General features: G+C 57.8%; 2 protein-coding genes across 4 annotated transcripts in view; one reads left to right on the forward strand and one right to left on the reverse strand.

Annotated features, from left to right (window-relative positions):
• The first annotated feature begins 1,409 nt into the window (after positions 1 to 1,409).
• On the forward strand, positions 1,410 to 5,891 carry CD37 (CD37 molecule). Of its 3 annotated transcripts, none has more exons than XM_004694276.2 (8): positions 1,410 to 1,557; positions 1,664 to 1,736; positions 2,552 to 2,676; positions 2,804 to 2,878; positions 3,409 to 3,513; positions 4,097 to 4,333; positions 4,664 to 4,747; positions 5,794 to 5,891. In XM_004694276.2, the coding sequence occupies exons 1-8, from the start codon at positions 1,483 to 1,485 to the stop codon at positions 5,869 to 5,871; spliced, it is 852 nt and encodes a 283-aa protein (XP_004694333.2). In that variant the 5' UTR covers positions 1,410 to 1,482; the 3' UTR covers positions 5,872 to 5,891. The 3 variants fall into 3 exon arrangements, with proteins under 3 accessions (XP_004694333.2, XP_012589153.1, XP_012589152.1); XM_012733699.1 differs by having other exon boundaries at positions 2,575 to 2,676; XM_012733698.1 differs by having other exon boundaries at positions 1,664 to 1,732.
• Positions 5,892 to 6,770: 879 nt separating this feature from the next.
• The window catches only part of TEAD2 (TEA domain family member 2), a 14,188-nt gene continuing 2,215 nt past the window's right edge, over positions 6,771 to 18,743 (reverse strand). The window contains exons 2-13 of the mRNA XM_004694277.2: positions 18,237 to 18,474; positions 17,834 to 17,898; positions 16,875 to 16,937; positions 15,901 to 15,912; positions 15,570 to 15,677; positions 15,428 to 15,486; positions 13,706 to 13,770; positions 12,588 to 12,736; positions 10,149 to 10,322; positions 7,981 to 8,157; positions 7,292 to 7,444; positions 6,771 to 6,897 (exon numbers count right to left, since the gene is read on the reverse strand). Of these exons, the coding sequence (XP_004694334.1) occupies positions 6,784 to 6,897; positions 7,292 to 7,444; positions 7,981 to 8,157; positions 10,149 to 10,322; positions 12,588 to 12,736; positions 13,706 to 13,770; positions 15,428 to 15,486; positions 15,570 to 15,677; positions 15,901 to 15,912; positions 16,875 to 16,937; positions 17,834 to 17,898; positions 18,237 to 18,468 (1,371 nt within the window). The 5' untranslated portion in view covers positions 18,469 to 18,474 and the 3' untranslated portion in view covers positions 6,771 to 6,783. The remainder of the gene's footprint in view (positions 6,898 to 7,291; positions 7,445 to 7,980; positions 8,158 to 10,148; positions 10,323 to 12,587; positions 12,737 to 13,705; positions 13,771 to 15,427; positions 15,487 to 15,569; positions 15,678 to 15,900; positions 15,913 to 16,874; positions 16,938 to 17,833; positions 17,899 to 18,236; positions 18,475 to 18,743) is intronic.

The following is an 18,743-nucleotide window of genomic DNA, read 5'->3' on the forward strand; positions in this document are numbered from 1 at the left end:
CACTCTGTCTCTGGTGAAGCCTCTCACCGCCCCTGAGCCTCTGGCCTGTACCCCAGTTCTGTATGCACAAATAAATAAATCTTAAAAAAAAAATCTCATCATAAATCATAAGGGGAGCCTCTGAGGGGAGCCGCGGGGGGACAGGAGAGGTCACTCCCTGGCCAGAACAGCACCCGTGCTGTAGGGGTGGGAGCGCTGAGACTCAACCCCAGGGAGGCCCTAATTTTTGCAATTTTTTGCATTAAAATTTCTTATGTGGGGCCTCCCTGGTGGCACATGGGGTTAAGTCACAGCACTATGAGGCTATCAGATCATCACATGTAAATACATGTAATTATATGTCAATTATTCCATCATGAAGATGGAGGCAAGAAAGCCCAGCATGAGAATCAGACATCCAGTAATATGAATTGAGTTCTGATGACATTAACTGGAAAACGACTTGCATTTGGAAGCTCTGAAAAAAAAATGGGCGAGTGTCTGCTCTCAGGAGACAGGGTGCTGGGTCTCTAATGGGGGCTGGCTCTCCTGGGGCGGCATGGATGTTAGGATGGTAGGACAGTCCCCTAAGTCAGGAACTTGGAAACTGCCAAGAGAGGCGAGCCCTCAAGGCATGGGGCGCAACTTCCAAGGTTGCTGGAGGCGCAGCTCTGGCCACAGATGATCAAGCAAAGCAAGTCGGGGTCCACACTCCACCCTGGTTCCCCCTTGCGCCCCTCCTCCCATCTCAGCGAGGGGAAGTGCTGCCTGAGGCCTGGCTTCCGCCTGGCTGCCCCCAGCTCCCAGGGACCTTCCCACTGGGGGCCTGTGCCCCTTTCACTTCCTCAGGGCACAGTCCCTGGCCCAGCGTGTGGGATGCCCGTTCATACCTGCCGCTGAGGACAGCGTCAGAGACAGACTCAGACTCTCAGAGGGGGGTAAAGCGAGAAAACACAGGCAGTCAGTTGGGAGACAGGAGGGAGAGGATGGAGATGGGGAGGGGAGTAGAGAGCCCGAGAGAAGGGGACAGAGAGCCAGAGAGGGGATGCGAGCCCCGGCTCTGGGGAGGGGGCGCAGAGGGGGATGCAGAGGCGGCAGGTGTCAGGTTAGCAGTCAGTGAGGTCAGAGCATCTGTGAGGTCGGTGGCCGCTGCCCATGGCCGCCTGGGGTCCTGGTGCCCCAGGTAGGCCGTGCCAGCAGAGTCTCTGTGGGCCCCCCAGCCTGAGCCATGGAGCCCTGGGAGGAGCTACCCAGCGTGTCGATGGCCCCCACACACTCCAAGGCCCCTCAGGTACCTCTGTGTGTCCCAGGGGGCGGGTGACAAAGACTGAGACCAAGAAGGAAGCCACGGGGTGTCAGTGAGGGGTGGGGCTCCACCCTGGAACTTCCTCTTTGTGCTCTTCCTTTCTCCCTCCTTCTCTCCCTCTCTCAAGGCCTCTTTCTGTCTTCCCCACTGCCAACATCTCTTCTGTCCTCCCTCCCACTGGTCGCTGATCCGTCCAGATGAAGATGTCGGCCCAGGCCAGCTGTCTCAGCCTCATCAAGTACCTCCTCTTCGTTTTCAACCTCTTCTTCTTTGTGAGTCCCCTCAGGTGTACCCAGCCCGGGCCCAGCCCCAGCCGCAGCCCCAGCCGGGACCTCATGTCCCCCCGGTACCCACCGCCACACCCTCCTCTCTCCCCAGGTCCTGGGCAGTCTGATTTTCTGCTTCGGCATCTGGATACTTGTCGACAAGACCAGCTTTGTGTCCTTTGTGGGTGAGGGGGCTGGGCCAGCCGGGGAGGGCCTTCCTGGAGCAGGTGTGGACCAGGCCGCCACCCGGTGGTCTCCTGGGGTCTCCCACATCTCAGGGAGGCCCGCCGTGCCACACCCCAGGCAGGCACGGGCTCTGCTCCACCAGTGACCACCGCCAATGGCCGCTGATCCTGCCGGCTGAGCCTGAGCTCAGCGTCCCCCTCTGGCCAAGGCCAGTATCAGTAAAAACAGTGACCGTTGCCCAGAGCCCCCGGGGGTCAGATCCTCTACGGGTATTTATCAGAACCTCGCACACACCTTCGCCTCCTTTAAGGTCCAAAGCAGGGGAAGTCATTTACTGGATGTTGCACAGGCAGGAAGTAGAGCTGAATAACAATATACTTGAGGACTGGGTGCCTCCTGGGTGCCTCTCAAAGCCACCTTAGGAAATAGCACCATCAGCTCCTGGACCTCAGGGAGGTTAAGTGGCGGGTGTCGTGCAGCTGAAGCTGCATGGGGAGCTCCCCGGGGAGTGAGGAGGAGCTGCAGGGGAGAGAGCAAGAGGGGGAGACAACGACAACGAGGGGCTAAGGGAGGGATGTGGGGGAGAGGGACCGAGATCCAGGAAGGGGCACAGAGACCCGGGGAGAGGCAGGAGCAGAGACTCAGGGAGACGGAGATTCAGAGAAAAGAGAGAATCTCAGAAGAGGGGTGGAGACCTGGGGAAAGGGGTGCCAGAAAGAGCACCCAGGAAACGGGGTGGCTGTGTGGGTGGGGAAATGGGTCGCCTGGAGCTATGCTCATGGGACCCAATGTCCCTGCCTCTCGCCTCCCCCAGGCTTGTCCTTCATGCCCCTGCAGATCTGGTCCAAGGTCCTGGCCATCGCGGGCTTCCTCACCATGGGCCTGGCGCTCCTGGGCTGTGTCGGGGCCCTCAAGGAGCTGCACTGTCTCCTGGGCCTGGTGAGTGCCCTGCCCTCCACTCCATTCCTAGCATCACTCCCGTCCTCCTGCCCCTCAAATAAGGCCCTGGCAGCTGCCCCACATCCTGGGGAGGGGCTCAGTCTCTCCTCTCCACTCTGCCCCCCAGTATTTTGGGATACTGCTGCTCCTGTTCGCCACAGAGATCACCCTGGGAATTCTCATCTCCACTCAGCGGGTCCTGGTGAGCTTCCTCTGCTCTCTCCCCCACCCCCTTCTCACCAAATCTCCTGGCCCCAAGCTGGTGCTTAGGCATGGTGGGGGCTGGGAAGGACGTGGAAAGGAGAGGGCAGATGTGTGGGCAGAGGGGAGCTGTCCTAGACACAGAGGAATAACAAAGAGAGACAGAGAAAGACAGAAAAACACACAGACGTGGCAGAGACACCGAGCAGGCGGAGGCAGGTGAAGATACACCTGGTGGAAGAGCCCAAGAGAGGCCAAACCAGCAGAAAGGGGGCGGAAAAGCAGCAAAAGTCTTTGAGCAAAAGATAGAGACCACATGAGAGACAGTCGGGGAAACACAAAGGTCTATGGCAGAAACTGGCAGAGTGACCGAAGTTGAGAAACAGCTACAGTCACTCAGCAGAGATCCGAGGCTGACACAAAGATGCCCAAATGGGCCCCTTTGGGCTGAGACAGGCCGGAGCAGCTGCAGTGCTTGGGGCAAATGGGGGAGTGGGGGGGCCGGGTCTGGCTTTACTTTCGGGCTCTCAGCTGGAGCGCAAGGTGAAGGACATCGTGATGGAGACGATCCAGAACTACCACGCCAACCCAGAGGACACCGAGGCGGAAGAGAGTTGGGACTATGTGCAGTTCCAGGTACGTGAGATGCCAGTTGCCCCCAGAGTGTGCCTCTCCCTCTACTCTGGGACCATGGATGGCTTCACCCCTACCTTAAGGAGACCCCACCCCACCAGATGAAACTCACAGCTCCAGGACCCTGATAAAACCTTACCCACCTGCTCCACGTCCTGCCAGGATGACATAGCCCCCCCTTACTTTGGGGCCATTCCCTCTGCTCCCAGACCCTGGGAGTGGTCCTACCCACCACCTCGACAAGCCTTCGAGACTTCGGCTCTTGTGTGCCCCCCCCCTTACCCCAGGAGACCTGGCCCATGTGAGTCTCTGCTCCCTGGTCATTTGCCTGCCCCCCCCCAGGCTGAACTGCCCTGCCCAGTCTCCCGTCCATGATGTGATTTTCCCTAGGTCCAGAACCGAGGGATTTGTGATTCATCTCTCTACCAGGGATTCCCCTATCGTCCCTGACCCTGTCCGGGACACCAGCCCAGCCAAAGTCCCCAATATAGCCCTTACTCCCCAATATGGCCGTTACGCAGTGCCACGCTGCCCATCATCTTACAGCCCTCCAGTCCCTGTCGCCTGACGCGTGTCCCTCTCCCAGCTGCGCTGCTGCGGCTGGAACTCTCCTCAGGACTGGCACCAGATGTCAACCCCCAGCAGCAACGAGTCGGAAGTGCACCGCGTGCCCTGCTCCTGCTATAACTCATCGGGGACCAACGACTCCACGCTCTTCGACAAGATCTCCTTTCCCCAGCTCAACCGGTTGCGACCACTGGCGGGGCCCCAACACAGCTCCGACCTTTGCCTGCTGGGGGCTAACAGCCACGTCTACTCCGAGGTTGGCAAGCTGAGCCGCTACAAAGGGGAGGAGCCCGCGAGGGGTTAGACCCGCCCAGGGGCGTGGTCTGTACGTAGAGGCGGGGCCAGGGAAAGAATGAATGGAGGGGCGGAGTCTGTAATGGGGGGCGCGTGTAAGAGAGGGACTTGTGATATTGACGCTAAGGGTTGCGCAAGTTTGGGGTGGATGAAGCCCGGAGAACAGAGAACCCAAAGAACTGGGGAAGCGGGGCGGTGCCTGAAAGGGACGAGGGCTGGGCTGAAAATGGTTGGCCCGGCGGGCAGGCAAACCCCAGGACGAACCCTACCTTCATCTCTCCCATACCCCCAGGGCTGTGCGCGCAGTCTGCACAAGTGGTTGCACGACAACCTCATCTCCATTGTGGGCATCTGTCTGGGAGTCGGTCTTCTCGAGGTGAATCTGGCCCCGGCCCCACTCGCCACTGGCCTCCTACCCCGAGATGGCCTCGCCCCAAATTGCATGCATTCCCGGTCTGCGAAAGCGCACACCCTAGGGCGCCCGCCACTCCCGGCCCGCTGACCCCCGGGGCCCTGACTGGTGGCACCCGGGAAACAGGCGTTACCGCCCTTCCCCGTGAGGCTCCCACTGGCCCTTTCTGGCGGAGCGGGCTACTGTTATTCGCCGCAACGTCCCCACTCTCCACCCCCCGCCCCCCCGCAGGTGAGTGTGGTGGTGCTGAGCCTGCTACTACCGCGCAGCGCCCTCTACCGGGAACCCCAGCCGCAGGCCCCGGGCGCCGACGGTTCGAGCCCCGGGCCTGGCCCGAGCGCTGATGGCGGCACCGGGCGATACGGTGCGCAGAGCAGCAGTGGGCGTAGCGGCAGTCTGTGGGGTGGCTGGGGCGTGGCGGATGCCTGCCCGAACTGGGGAGACAAGGCCCCGCAGGGTAAGCTGCCCATGGCCCTGGGGCCCTGGACACTTTGGGATCAAGACGAGCAACAACCACTTGAGGCCCGAAGCATGGGCGCAGAGATGGAGGTCCAAGTGGAATTAGAAGGCGAGACAGAAGTAGAAGCCGAGACGGAGGGGGAGACAGATGCGCCTCCGTAATAAAGCACCCCGCGCTTGCTCCGGATGGCACTCTTTCCCAAATTCTAGGCAGGCGCTGCAGGCACTTGGGTTCCCCCTAATGCTCCAGCTTCTCCAGTCTGGCCCGCCCTACACTGCCCTCCTGCCCACCTGCCTTGAACTCCATCACATCTCCACCTCCCTTATTGGGCCCCCAGACTACCGTCCCTGGCCACCAAACCCAGTTTCTGGCTCCATTTCCCCCCTCACCCCCAAGAGATCCAGCCCCGCCCATGTCGACCTCCTCCCCCTCCATGTCCACCCCCACCTTTGTGGGGGGGCATCCTGGCACGGTGGCTGGGTCCATGCAGATAGAGGTCGCTACCAGCAGCCTCCCCTCACCCTCTCTGACCGCATCTCTCTCTCTGTAGCTCAGCTTCATGACGCTGTCGATATTCCTGTGCAGAAACCTGGACCAGGTCCACGACCACCTCGTGCGGTACCGCTAGGCCTCCCCTCCCCCACGCCAACCCTGCCCCACGCAGCCCCTGCCCTGCCCTGCCCGGCCCTCCAGCACTTGGCCTCCACCTGTAAATATTGTTTATATCCACTTTATATCCACTTGGCCCCTAGCCTTAGCCCTCTGCCTCCTCCCTCCCCTGGGAACCCAGGTGTCTGCCGCTGGTGGCGTCCTGTCTCCCACAGGACCTGGGGCTTCCGGCCACCAGTTTCCTGCCCCCCCCCCCCAGATAACCTCATTTCTTTGCCTTATCTGTCCCCTGCTACCTCCCACAAGGTGATTTCCCCAACCAGAGCTCAAATAAATCCCCTGCGTTTTGGTAAAATAGCTTTATCCTCTGTCAGAACACAAACAACATTCTGTGGGAGGGAGAGGGAGGCAACTTCTAGCCACGGCTGGGAGAAGAGTCGAGGTGGCCGGGCCTCGCCGCTGAGAAAGGCACACCCTCACACCCACTTATAAATACCTCTTTGTTATATTAAAAAAAATATTTCCAGGGCCCACCTGGCTCTGTCCTGCACAGAAAGGGTTAATAACCTTCAATACCAGGGTCACAGATGGAGGTGGGGGAAGATGGTAAGGAGACAGGATAGGAAGGAGGAGCTGAAAAACCAGGGGCGGGCATGAGCTGATGTATAACAGTCCCCAAAACACCCAGAACAAAGTGGGCACCCACAGGAGCCTGAGAGGCCCTTTGCTGAGCCTCGGGGTGTCTCATTCCGGGCCCCCATCTGCGATGCTCTCAGGTGAGCTGTCCTTCCAGACACTCGGTGAGGTCTGGCGGCCCTTCTCTCAGCCCCCCTTCACCACAGCCCCCTCCCCAAATAAGAAGCATGACGAGCTGGAAGTTCTTCCAAGGGAGGAGGGTGTTCCAGGGGTGAGCCAGTTCTGGGGTGCCCCTTCAGTCCCTGACCAGCCGGTAAATATGGTGCTGAGCCCCCCGCTCACTGGTGGAGACCTCGAAGACGTAGGCGGTGCACAGCAGCAGCTCCTGGGTGTCTCTGTTGGTCACCACCTGCCAAGCACGGAGAGGGGCTCATCCCGGGGAGGGAGAGCAGGGTGCGCCGGCCCGCCCCAAGGTACCCCAGCGGATCCAGCAAAGGGCCCGGCTGTCACACCCCGGGGGGACGGGACGCCCAGCGCATCCTCACATCAGATGCTGCAAGGATCGAGGGGACCCCTGCCTCGGCACTCCCCCAAAGTTAAAGGGGATCCCATCCTATCAAGTACCCTGCTTACACAGGTCCCTGTTGCCATGCAGGGGGTGCACTGGAGTGTCCTCCAGATCAGTTGTCAGTCCCCTAAGCTAGCGGTCAAATTCAGGGCCCCAAATTCAGGGCCCCACGGGCCCGGTTCCCAGGCGAAAGGGACTCAGCCGAGGGCCGGGTTGGGGGAGCCCAGAGCGTCACCTGCAGGATGGTGAAGTTCTCCAGGACGCTGTTCATCATGTAGCGCTCGGGCAGCTGCCGCAGCTTGTGCAGGAAGTTCACCAGGTACTCACACATGGGTGAGCGCAGCAGGCGGTACACGAAGCGCCCATCCTCCAGCTGGGCACGCTCAGTCTGACCGGGCAGGGAGAACGGGGCTGAGACGGCACCCAAGAGGGAGCCCGCTCCCCTCCTCTCGGACCCACTCGCCACTGCCCCATCTGCAGTGACCAGAGACGAGACCCTAAACCCTGAACCCTCGGAACCAACGAACACAGATGCACTGAGCCTGCAAGCCAGGGACCCTCCCGGGCTGACCAAGCCATGCTCCGAAAACTCCAGGGCCTCAGAACCTTCAGGCCCTCCACAGACCCCTCCGTGAATGAGTTCTCCAAATTCAGGGTCCTCGGGAACCCCTGAGCCCACTCCCGGTCCAGCAAACTCCCTGCTATACACAGAGGTTTTGGAATCTTCCTGTCTCCACCTGCTTGTCTTTGGCCTGGTCAAGAGAGCCCCCAAGTGACCTCAGCCCTAAGCCCACGCATTAGCCCCCTGGCCAGGACACCGCCCCACCCTCCCAGGCAGCACCCCCAAATGCCTGTCTTGGCTCCTGATCTGAAACGGCAGGTGGCGGGCGCTGACCCGCCCAGAGCTCCGCCCCCCAGCCTCACCTCCACCTTCTCCACCACCTGCTTGCCAAAGGAGCAGATCTTGGAGGAGCAGGTGAGGGTCATGTGCTCCAGACTCTCGTACTGGCTGCTCACGCCGTAGAAGCCACCGCTGCTGCCGCTGCTGCCGCCGCCGCTGGCCCCCACTTCGTCAGCACTAGGGCCCCAGTTTAGGTCGGCCTGGTGGAGGGGAGCACAGGTAAGCAGGGGGCACCCCACAGCCCGAGAGCGAGGACGGCATCTACTCTGCCCAGAGGCTCCTTGCCCCAGCCCCAGCGCCCTGCTTTGCCCCCCCCAAGGGCCAGACTCTGTAGAAGGGCCCCCCTTTCAACACTGATGGGTCTGGGGCCCAGGAGACCCCTAATCCCTCTGCGCCCTGAACGCAAGACTTCACAACCCGAGTGTGGCCTCTGGTACTCTGGCCCTGCAAACTCCTCCATCATCCATCAGAGCCCTTTGAGTCTGACTCGGCCTAGGTCCCCAAGATGGCCCTGACCCTCTCCCCAGTAGATCCTCCACCGAAAGAACCCTGGAGTTTCAGTTTCTTCCCTGAAGCGCCCAACTCAAGAGTCTCCCCCTGGAGAGCCTCAGGAAGCCGTATGCATCCCCAGGCTGGCAATGGACCTGGGGCTCTGGGAAACCTGACTCCTCTCCAGAATGTTCTCCTGAGGCCTTTCGGCTGATTCTCGCAGGACAGCGCCCTCCATGATCCCAGACCCGGTGGGAAGACCATCGGGTAAAACGGGGCCCCAGGAAGCCTAGGACCTCGCCATCTTTGGCCTGACCACGGGGAGGTAGTGCTCTTTGCCTTGCCGGCTTTTTTTTTTTTTTTAAAGTATATTTATTTCTGTGTACAAGAACTGGGGTGCAGGCCAGAGGTGTGGGGGGGGGTGAAAGGATTCACCAGAGACAGAGTGGGGAGCAGAACAGGCAGATCTTGAAATACACTGCTAAGGAGAGCAGCAGGGAGACAGAAGTCTGCTGCGCCCTGTGGGTCACTCCCTGGGTGGGGATCAAACTCATGGCCGGCTTCATAGTCTTTGCTCTAAGCCGCTGGGCCGCCAGGGAGGCCCCTCTTGCTAACTTTAGCTGCTCACTTGGCCAGGTTACTCTCCGGGGTGGTGCAGGCCTCTTGCCAAAGGCCTAACCCTGCTTCCACCCGCCGACTGGGTCTTATGACGTCAAACTGGCCATGTCCCTGTATCTGCTCAGAGGATGGGCTTCTGGAGGGTCTCCTCCCTCTGGGCCCAGGATCTGGAAAGGCCTGTCTTAAGCTTGACAATACCAAGGACCTCAGCAGCACATTCCCAGAGCAGGCTAGGCCCTTCTTCACCACCACAACCATGGCGGCCTCAGACCTAGGAAGGTCAATGAACTTCAAGCCCCTCTCAGATTAGCAACTCCACCAGCCCTGGCTACTACCAGAGTTAACCCCCCTAAATACTCACAAATATTCCACTGAACCCCTGTAGCATGTCATTATCCTGGATAGCAAACTCAACAGCCTTAGAAAGATCCAGTATGGGGCCCTCCCTGGTGGCGCTAAGATTTAAGACGCAGCACTGCAAGCTGGCCACAGCTGCTTCAGTGTGGGTTTGATCCCCCGCCCTGGAGGTGACCCACAGGGCACAGCACACAGCTCCTGACATGCCTGCTGCTCCCCTCAGCAGTGTACTTCAATGATCTGCCTGTTCTGCTCCCCACTCTGTCTCTGGTGAAGCCTCTCACCACTCCTGCACCTCTGGCCTGCACCCCAGTTCTGTATGCATAAATAAATAAATCTAAAAAAAAAAGAAAGATCCAGTGTGGCCTCTGAGTTACATGGTAGGAGACCTGCACATAGCAAGTGCATAATAAATGATTGTTCAATAAATACAGAACTTTACAAAGTCACTCCCAGCTCCTTCAACCACTTCCTCAAGGTCAGATGCTCTCTAGCAGCAGACTGTGGTAGGACCTACAGACCAAACTCTCCATGACACCCTTTGCTAGAAGGAAGGGGGCGGGGCAATCCCCACAGAGATTAGTGTGGGTTGATGATACAGAAGTAACTGAATAGCCACCCGCCAACCCCCCATACCAGGGTCATCTCGGTCACACACCTGGCAAGGACTTGTCAGGCCTAGGTCTAGAGATGTATAAACGCATTGGGTTTTGGCAGTGGAACTCACCCAGAACTTGACCAGGAAGAAGGCGTGAGGGGGCCCACGGTCATACAGCTCCCGCAGGCCGCCCTTCTTCTCTGGGAACTTGTCATAGATCTGCCGGACATCGACGCTCTCGAGAGGGGGTGCGCCAGGGCTGGGGCAGTGCTGGCTGATGTGTACGAACAGGTGCCTCTGGTACTGAGGAGGATGGGCAGGGCGTGAGGAGGGAGGGCGCCAGGCTCGCAGCCCTTGTGTCCAAGCCCATCCCACATCCTCATGCCACCCCTCAGCAGGCTGGCCCACCCTGTCCACCCCACCTCAGGCACTGCCCCACTCCCTTCTGCCCCACGGGGCCATCTCAGTCCCCACATCTGTCCCTCTTGCTCCCCCCTGTCCCCCACCCTCCCCCAACCTCCACTCTGGCTACCCAGCCTCCCATCTCTGGGTTCATTCCTCACCTGGCTCCCTGGCCCTCCCCTGCTCGCCCTCCTCCCATGGCTGGCCCCATATTGAACATTCACGAATATTCGACCAGTGGGGAGAGGGAGGAGGAACTGAAGGAAGGAGAGAAGGAGAGAGGGAGAGAGGCAGGAAAGAATAAAGGGGTGGATGGGTAGGAACCCACATAGCCGGTATCGAAATTCCCTACCTGTCCCCATTCTCACTGCTTCTTGTCCTGAAAGCCTTCCCTATCGTCTCTTCCAGTATAAACCCTCCATCTTTCCAAGCCCAAATCTGCCTCTGTCAGGAAGTCTCTCTTGATGGCAGTCGGGTGGAGTCTCTTCCCCACCTTTTCCATGGTTGCCCATCACTCTCAGGAGTGAGGATCCCTCAGCTTGATAATACCAACTCCAGAACTGGCACTGCTCCACCTATCTGCAGCCTCACCAGCTCCCACCCTATTTAGTTTCTCTGAAAGCGTGCCGTCCCCATCTCTGTCCTTGGAACATCCATTTCTATACATGCAAACTCCTAGGTAACCCTCAAAGCCCAACTCAAATGTTGTCATGCCAGGGAAGCCTTCACTGACTCCTCAGGTAGAATTTCTCCTCCATATACCCACAAAAACTCGAACTTCTCCTGTCCCAGCATACGATGACTATTACTCAGGACATCTAGCAAGAGCACTATTCTGGCCCCGGGGATAAAAGCAAAGTCCCTCACATCATGGAGCTTAAAGTCTGCTGGCAGAGACAGAAAATTTTAAAAACCAACCCATAGATAATATAAATTTCAGGGTGATATATGCTATGAAAAAGGCTTAATAAAGTGAGGGAAAGCAGCAGTAGCAGCTTAAAGCACAGTAAGGAGGCTGAGAGTTGACATCAGCAGTACATTCTATAAGGTGATTTGGAAAACATATTTGAGCAGATGCTCAAGCAAAAGCCTAAATAAAACGCTGTGGCTCTCCGGGGGAAGCAGGACCAGGAGGTGCTAGGGTCCCGAGGCAGGTGCGATCCTGGTGTGTTTAAGAAGAACAAGCAGGCCAGCATGGCTGGGGCAGTGAGCACCCGCAAGAGGGCGGCAGGAGGGGGGGGGGGGTGTGCAGACAGCTGGACAGACCACAGAGCCCGGCAGGCAAGTGAGGGACCGCGGCGTTTGCTCCACTACGGCAGGTGCATTTTGTTCTGGTCTGAGTTGGATTTTACCAGAACCACCATAGGCAGAAACAGTTGCTTGTGGCACTAAAGCAGAGACTGCTTTGTGTTCACAGACCCACCCACATGCATTTTCACCGGCCAAACTACATTTCCCAGGCTCCTTTGCGGTTAGGTATGGTCACATGACTATGCTCTGGCCAATGGGATATGAACAGATCTGATCCCTGCCTCTTCAAAGCCAGACCCATAAAACCGCCTGCACAATTCTTGCCTGTTGCCCTTCCACCATCTGCTGCGCAGATGCAGAGAACCCGGCAGCAGATTCGGAAGCCCTAGAAAATGGCAGTCTCACAAAATGGAAGGAACCTGGTTTGCCTACGTCGCTGTGTGCGAAACTTCTATGGTGTTCAGTCATGGCTTTTAACAGTCAGTTCACCCAAAATCGGTATCTGTCTCCATCCTAGGCCAGGAAAAACTTGAATCTAGAAACAAGATTTGCTTTTCCAGGTCCCCAATATTTGCCAAAATCCTGGTGCAGAGTAGGCACTCCATAATGTAGGATGAATGAACATCCCTCTGGCCTTCCCAAACTAGGAGCTCATGATCGTCCAGTTTCTTTAAGCCAGTAGTTCTCAAAGTGTGGTTCAGGGGCCAGAAGCACTGACATCAACGGGGTGCTTGTTAGACATGCAAATTCTCAGGCCCTGCAGCAGACTCACTGAATCAGAAATTCTGGAGGTAGGGCCAGCTCTCCTTATTATTCAGATACATGCTGGTTTGACAAGCACAGCTTCATGCTGTCCCTTTCTGCAACCCTCGACTTTCCAATCCTGCCCAGTGACAATGGCATAATTGCACTCACAGAATCAACTGCATCAGGAGGTTCCACAAAAGCTGAGAACTCCACCAGCTGCAACCGGGCAGTGCCCAGGGCCCGAGCCTGCCAGCCCGGGGGTGATGGGGCAGGTGGGGGCAGGGCAGGAGGAGAGAGGGCTTGGGGGGGCTCATACCCTAGAGAGAAAGAAGAAAGAACAATAAAAATTGGTAACATTTATCGACTATATCAAGCACTGTCTTCTCTTGCCTGCCTCTACTTAGAAGCTGAAAAAGCTAAATACTCACTTTCCCAGCCTCCCTTGCAGCTAGAGGTGGCCATGTGACACAGTTCTGGCCAATGAGACGTTAGGGAAAATCTGCTGGGGGGCTTCTGGGAAGGAGTTTCTTCCTGAATGAAAAAGACAGAACTTTGGGAGGAGAAAGCTTTGGCCCTGGCCAAGTCCTGCTTGGGACGTGATGTTTGGAGTCATAACAGCCATCTTAGGACAGTAAGAGAGAGGCCGAGAGACCCATAGAGGTGCCAGTTCCAGTACTGCTGAGCTGCTGCACCACCTGCAGGTACAGCCCACCTTCAGAATGTTGGTTATATGGAATCATTAAAGCCTATGTTATTTAAAGCGTGACTAACTTGGGTCTTCTGTAACTTGCAGCCAAAAGCATTCCAAATCTATGAATCCATGGAAACTAAAGGTGCTCTTCCACCACTGTTGAGTTCTTAGGCCCACACAGCAGGTACTTCTGGGAACTATTTTTGCTTCCAGGTGGGCAGAGCCTGCCTGGGAATGAAACCACCCCCAGAAGAAAGCAGAGCTAAGCAAGTCCTGTTGCTACCATTTCAAGGCCCTAGATCCAGGCATTCCTGAAGCCATCACAACTGAATGATCGGCTGCCTGAGGCAATACATCCCCCTTCGTGTCATCTAACTGGATGTGTGATTTGCAGCTGAAGAAATCTTGACTGACACACCTCCTCCATGGTCCAATAGGCCAGCAAGTGGTAGAACATAAATCCACTCATCTTTCTCTGCCCCTACATGCTCTACCACAGAGCTTGAATTCATTAAGAACACGTGTCCTGTTAACAGAAAGTTTAAGGAAAGGTGGTGGAGAGGGAGAGGCAGGAGGAGGTAGAGAACACTCTTACCTGGGAGGTCAGTGGATGGGGGAGTCAGTGACAAGGAGAACGGGGTCTGTGAGAATGGCTTCACACTGGGGAGAGAGGAGGACGGCGGTCAGCAAGGAGGGAAGATGCTAATTGTGCATTTACCAAAGAGCCACAACACACTGGCCTCTGTGCTGGCATATGGCACAATTTCATCAAGCTTCACAGCCCAGGAGGCAAACACAATCACTTGTATGAGGCACACAAGTGTCAACGAACCCATTCAAAGTCACACAATTGGTGCTCATGAAATCTGAGCTTGAACACAGGTGAGTCCCAACCACAAAACTCTGTCCTGATGGTGATATTTTGGTAAGTTTTCACAACATGGTAGAAAGAGACCAGAAATCATCTCAAGAGGGGGCTAAAAACACAAAGAGAAAGAAACTGGAGAAAGAGGAGACTGAAGGGTGGAGCAAATGACCAGTTTAGGACGTGGAACGTCAAAACAGAGGTGAGGGTGGGCAGGAAACACAACAGAATCTGAAGCAGAGCTGTTTCAAAGAACTTCCTGGAAGTGGACAGACGGTTCTCTATTTGCACAGTCTATAAAGGAACTACAGGCCACATGTGCTATATGAGCCTATGACAGGCAGCCACTGAACCCTCAGACGGTTTGGGTGCCTAAGGAGCTGCATTCTTTTCGATTTTATCTCATTTAAGTAATTTAAATGACCACGTGACAAGTGACGAGTGCAATGACCACAACACGAGGGTCACTGCTCAGATGTCACCTCCTCAGAGGCCCTTTATGACTTCTAACAGAACCTAGTTAAGTCCCACTCAGCTTCAATGATGCCACCTCAGAGAATTTTCTCCTTCACCTCAGCACCTGTTCTTCAAGACCCTTCTCATACTCTTCCATTCTATGTTGCTACACAAGAGAATTAACATTCACCTGAGCAATCTGACACTCAGTTTCATGAAAGGGGGGACCCCAGTGCCCAGATCAGGCCCCCCCTTGCAAACCTCCAGTTCCATCATCCCGCAGGGGACTTGTTCTGACCCTTGCCAGTAGCACCTACTCCGCGAACTATCTTTTCCTTCTCTTCCACCCTGGACCCCAAGGCCTTCACCCCTCATTGGGCAACATTGGGCAACAGGCTGACCACTCCTTCCCAGTCCTGGGGCCGCACTGACCTACTGACAGCCAGCCTATGTCCATCAGCTCCTCTCTGGACTGGAAACTACAATTTCCATGAGCCTCTGGGGCCTGTTTCTATCTTCCAGGCTAGAAACACAACGTGTCAGCCTGGGGGCACTTTGGAATCTGAAAGGACAGCCCCTGTGGAGCGCTGGGACCCATATTCTTCCCTCAGACTCTGCAAGAGGACAAGCCACATTCTGCTACCCTCGGGCCCAAGAACAGCTCTCTGGGATTAGGATGCGCCTAATCCCAGGGCCCTGCGGTCCAAGGCCCCTGACAGTCATCAGATCCTACGCTGAGCTCCCGGGGCCCCCAAAACCGCTCCTCCGCCAGAACACACACCCACAGGCCCCTGTCACTGCCCCCGCCTCCCCTCTTTCTCAACCTGTCCCTCCTCCTCCCCGACTCTCCCTGGCCCCATCTCCTTGCCATCCCCGCTGAGGCCTAGTGCTCAGCTCCATCACAGCCTCCTCGTAATTCAAAGCCACAGGAGGCAGCAACTAGAAGGTGGGCTGAGGACTGGGAGCAGGTCCTGAGGGGAAACAGATGGTACTCACTCTGGAACATTCCATGGGGACCCAGAGCCCCCTGACCAAAACTGGAAGAGCTCAGAGGCCTGGAAAAGAGGGGTCAGTCAGTTCCCATGGAAATCATGGCCCACCCCTCCAGCCCGAGCCCCGCGACCCCGACTCAGGCCACCTGAGGACCAGCAGGACCCAGTTTGGCCTGCAGAGAAGGTGCCGAGATGAGCTGGGCCGAGGACATGGTGGCCATAGTCTGGAAAGCCTTGTCTTTGGAAACTTGGTCCTGGAGGGAAAATTGGGGGTGCATGTTAGCGGGGAGTCCCAGGCGACGTGCAAGGGTGGGACAGTGGCAGGGCGGTGGCGAGTATGAGTTTGTGCACTTGGGGAGCCAAGGCGAAGGGGTGGGGGCAGGTCCCGATCCCACTGGCTATAGCCCCCCTGGCCCTCCTGGCCTCCTCTGAAAGGTCTGGGGTCAGGGTGGGAGGGGGATGGGCAGAGGGACTTACCACATTCAGGGCCTGCCCGGGGGGTGGGGGTGGGTAAAAGGAGGAAAGAGAACATGACTTAGGACATGAGGCCTGGACCCCGGGCCTTCCTACCCCCATGAGCCCTGCCCACCCCCCCAGCCCAGCAAAGGGGGGAAGGGGGAGAAAGGGATGAATATGGGACAGGAAGCAGAGGTGGCCAGGTCTGGAGGGGAAAGATGGAGATGGGGCAGACGGGAAAGGGGGTTTCCAGGCCCAGAATAAAAGACAGTAAGGAGGGTTTCTAGGTCATGAAAGAGCTGGAAGTGAAGGTTTCCGGAACCACAGGCAAAGGAAATGAGAATTTCAGACCCAGAGGGAAAAGGCAGTGGACATTTCCTAACCCAGGGAGGACAGACTAGGGACAGTGGGCTCCAGAGAAGAGCAGAAATGGGGGGTTTAGACCTAGAGAGAAAGGAAGGGGAGGCTTCTGCATAAGAAAAAGAACAGGAAATGATGACCCCCAAATCTAGAAGAGGGAAGAACCGCATAACCAGAGAGGTAGAAAGGAAGGAGAGGGAACAGGAAGTGCAGAGGACGGGAAAAGGGAAACGGATGTGAGAGCTCGAAAGGGAGAAGATTTGTGGACACAGAAAGATGAGGCGGGTCACAAGGGGACTGGGAGATGGGGCAGACGGGTGAGGAGACGTCCTCGGAGCACGGAACGGAAGCCATGAGGACGCGCCAGGAAGAGGAAAAGGAGGCACAGGTGGAGGAGACTGGGGGGCGGGGGCAGCCAGAGGCAGGCCTCACCCGCCCTTCGGAATCTCACCCACCCGGGTGACAGGGCCCCGCCCCTCCACTGGGCGTCTGCCCACCACGGAGCCCCCCACTTCGGGCTCTGCTCGCCCGTTGCGTCTGCCTCTGTGTGACCGTCGTGGTCCGCGTCCTTGCCCCAGGCCCAGGCCTCTGCCCCTCTGGGTGTCCTCTTGCTGCGTGGCTGCCTCCGGCCTCACCTTGAGCTTGGACTGGATTTCCCTCGATTTCCTTCGGGCCAAAACCTGGATGTGACTAGAGACCTGGAGGGAGGGGAAAAGCAGGTCAGGCCCCCATCACTGGTCTTTGTACCCCCCGCCCCTCAGGTGCCCAGGCACACCCAGGGCTGCTGGAACAGGAACACGCCGTCGCGGCAGCAGGGGCTGTTCCCACAAAGGCCTGTCCTGTGGCACCACTGGCCTGCCCCAGCCCCGGCTGACCCAGCCTCCTCCTTCCCAGGCCCTCTCTCTTTGCCTCTTTTCAGTCTCGCTTACTCTGTGGGTCTTTATTTTTTCTTTTCTTAAAAGATTTATTGATTTCTGCACACAAGAACCGGGGTACAGGCCAGAGATCCTGGGGTGACATGATTCCCCAGACACAGAGTGGGGAACAGAGCAGGCAGACCCACTGAAACCCACTGCTGAGGGAGCAGCGAGGAGACAGGAGGGGTCTGCTGCGCCCTGGGGTCCCTCCCTGGCTGGGGATCGAACTCAGGCCCCAGCAGTGATGGCGCTGAGACTTCACCCCTTGGCCAGCAAGGCGGCTCTTTCTTACTCTTTAGTTCTGAAGCACGTTCCAGAACTACAATGAAACGGGCACCATGACAGCACCCTCACAATGGTGCGAAGAAAAGCCACAATGCAAGTCAGATCCTCCTTGAAGCAGAATCTGCCCAGAGAAGACAAGCCTGGCCCACTAGAGGCCTGGCTCAGTCCAGAGGCCTGTTTGTGAGCCCAGACAGAGGCCCCCCGCCCCGTCCGGTGACCTGTTTGTGAGCCCAGACAGAGGCCCCCCGCCCCGTCCAGTGACCTGTTTGTGAGCCCAGACAGAGGCCCCCCGCCCCGTCCAGTGACCTGTTTGTGAGCCCAGACAGAGGCCCCCCGCCCCGTCCGGAGACCTGTTTGCTGCCCCAGACAGCGGCCCCACCCTGTCCAGTGACCTGTTTGCGAGTTCGGGTCTTGCCAGTTCTCAGCTTGATGTAGCGAGCAATCAATTCATTCCGACCTGATGAAGCAAAGATGGCGAGGAGTCAGACCTTCAGCAGAACTTCCCAAGACAAAGGACAACGGGAAGAGGAGAAACAAGAGCTCCTGGGAGCCTGTGGCTGGGTGGGGGTGCTGCACGGGGGTGGGGTGACCCGTCCTCTGCTGCGTGAGGGCGTGACCGCTGCAGGCTCGGCCCTGTGACCTCAGGTGCTCGCTTCGCCTCTCCCGATCTGGGCAACGACAGAGGCCCCGGCCCGTCACCACAAGGTCGCACCTGCTTTCAGCTGAAGGACGGGGTTCCTATAACGGGGTCTAACAGGGGTGGTGGGGGTGCACAGCGCAGGCCAGCGCACTCACCATACATCTTGCCTTCGTCCGACAGGATGATTTTCCGCCGGCCACACGGCGGGTAGATGGCCAAGGCCTCCTGGAAGCTCTGCTCAATGTCGGGACTCCAGACACCCTCTGCGTCAGGGCCCCCATCGCCCCCTGCGCCCTCGCTGCCACCGGTGCCCTCCTCACTTCCTTCCTCACTTCCTGTCCAGCCGCTGCCATCGTCCAGGGGGGCCCCAGCCCGGGGTTCCCCCATCTGGGCCTGGAGGAACACAGAGCTCAGCGAGGCGTCTGACCCATGCAGATGAACCTCAGGGCTGGGAGGAAGGGGGGTCTGGCATGCCAGGTCTGAGGTGGGGGGTCTGGGGCTAAGGGAGGACGGTGGGGCTGGACTCCTGGGTCTGAGGGGGGGGTCCAGTGTGCTGTCTGAGGTGCGGGGTCTGGGCTAAGGGACTCCTGGGTCTGAGGGAGGACGGGGTTCTGGCATGCCAGGTCTGAGGTGCGGGGTCTGGAGGCCTGGACTCCTGGGTC

This window comes from Condylura cristata, unplaced genomic scaffold (genome assembly GCF_000260355.1).
Source record: "Condylura cristata isolate star-nosed mole 26May11 unplaced genomic scaffold, ConCri1.0 scaffold00041, whole genome shotgun sequence".
In the NCBI taxonomy this organism is placed as follows: domain Eukaryota; kingdom Metazoa; phylum Chordata; class Mammalia; order Eulipotyphla; family Talpidae; genus Condylura; species Condylura cristata.

Coding starts and splice junctions, on each gene's coding strand:
- CD37 (XM_004694276.2), top strand. CDS start 1,483: ATGAAGATGTCGGCCCAGGCCAGCTGTCTCAGCCTCATCAAGTACCTC. Junction 2,677..2,803: donor TGCACTGTCTCCTGGGCCTG/GTGAGTGCCCTG, acceptor TCTGCCCCCCAG/TATTTTGGGATACTGCTGCT. Junction 4,748..5,793: donor TGGGAGTCGGTCTTCTCGAG/GTGAATCTGGCC, acceptor CTCTCTCTGTAG/CTCAGCTTCATGACGCTGTC.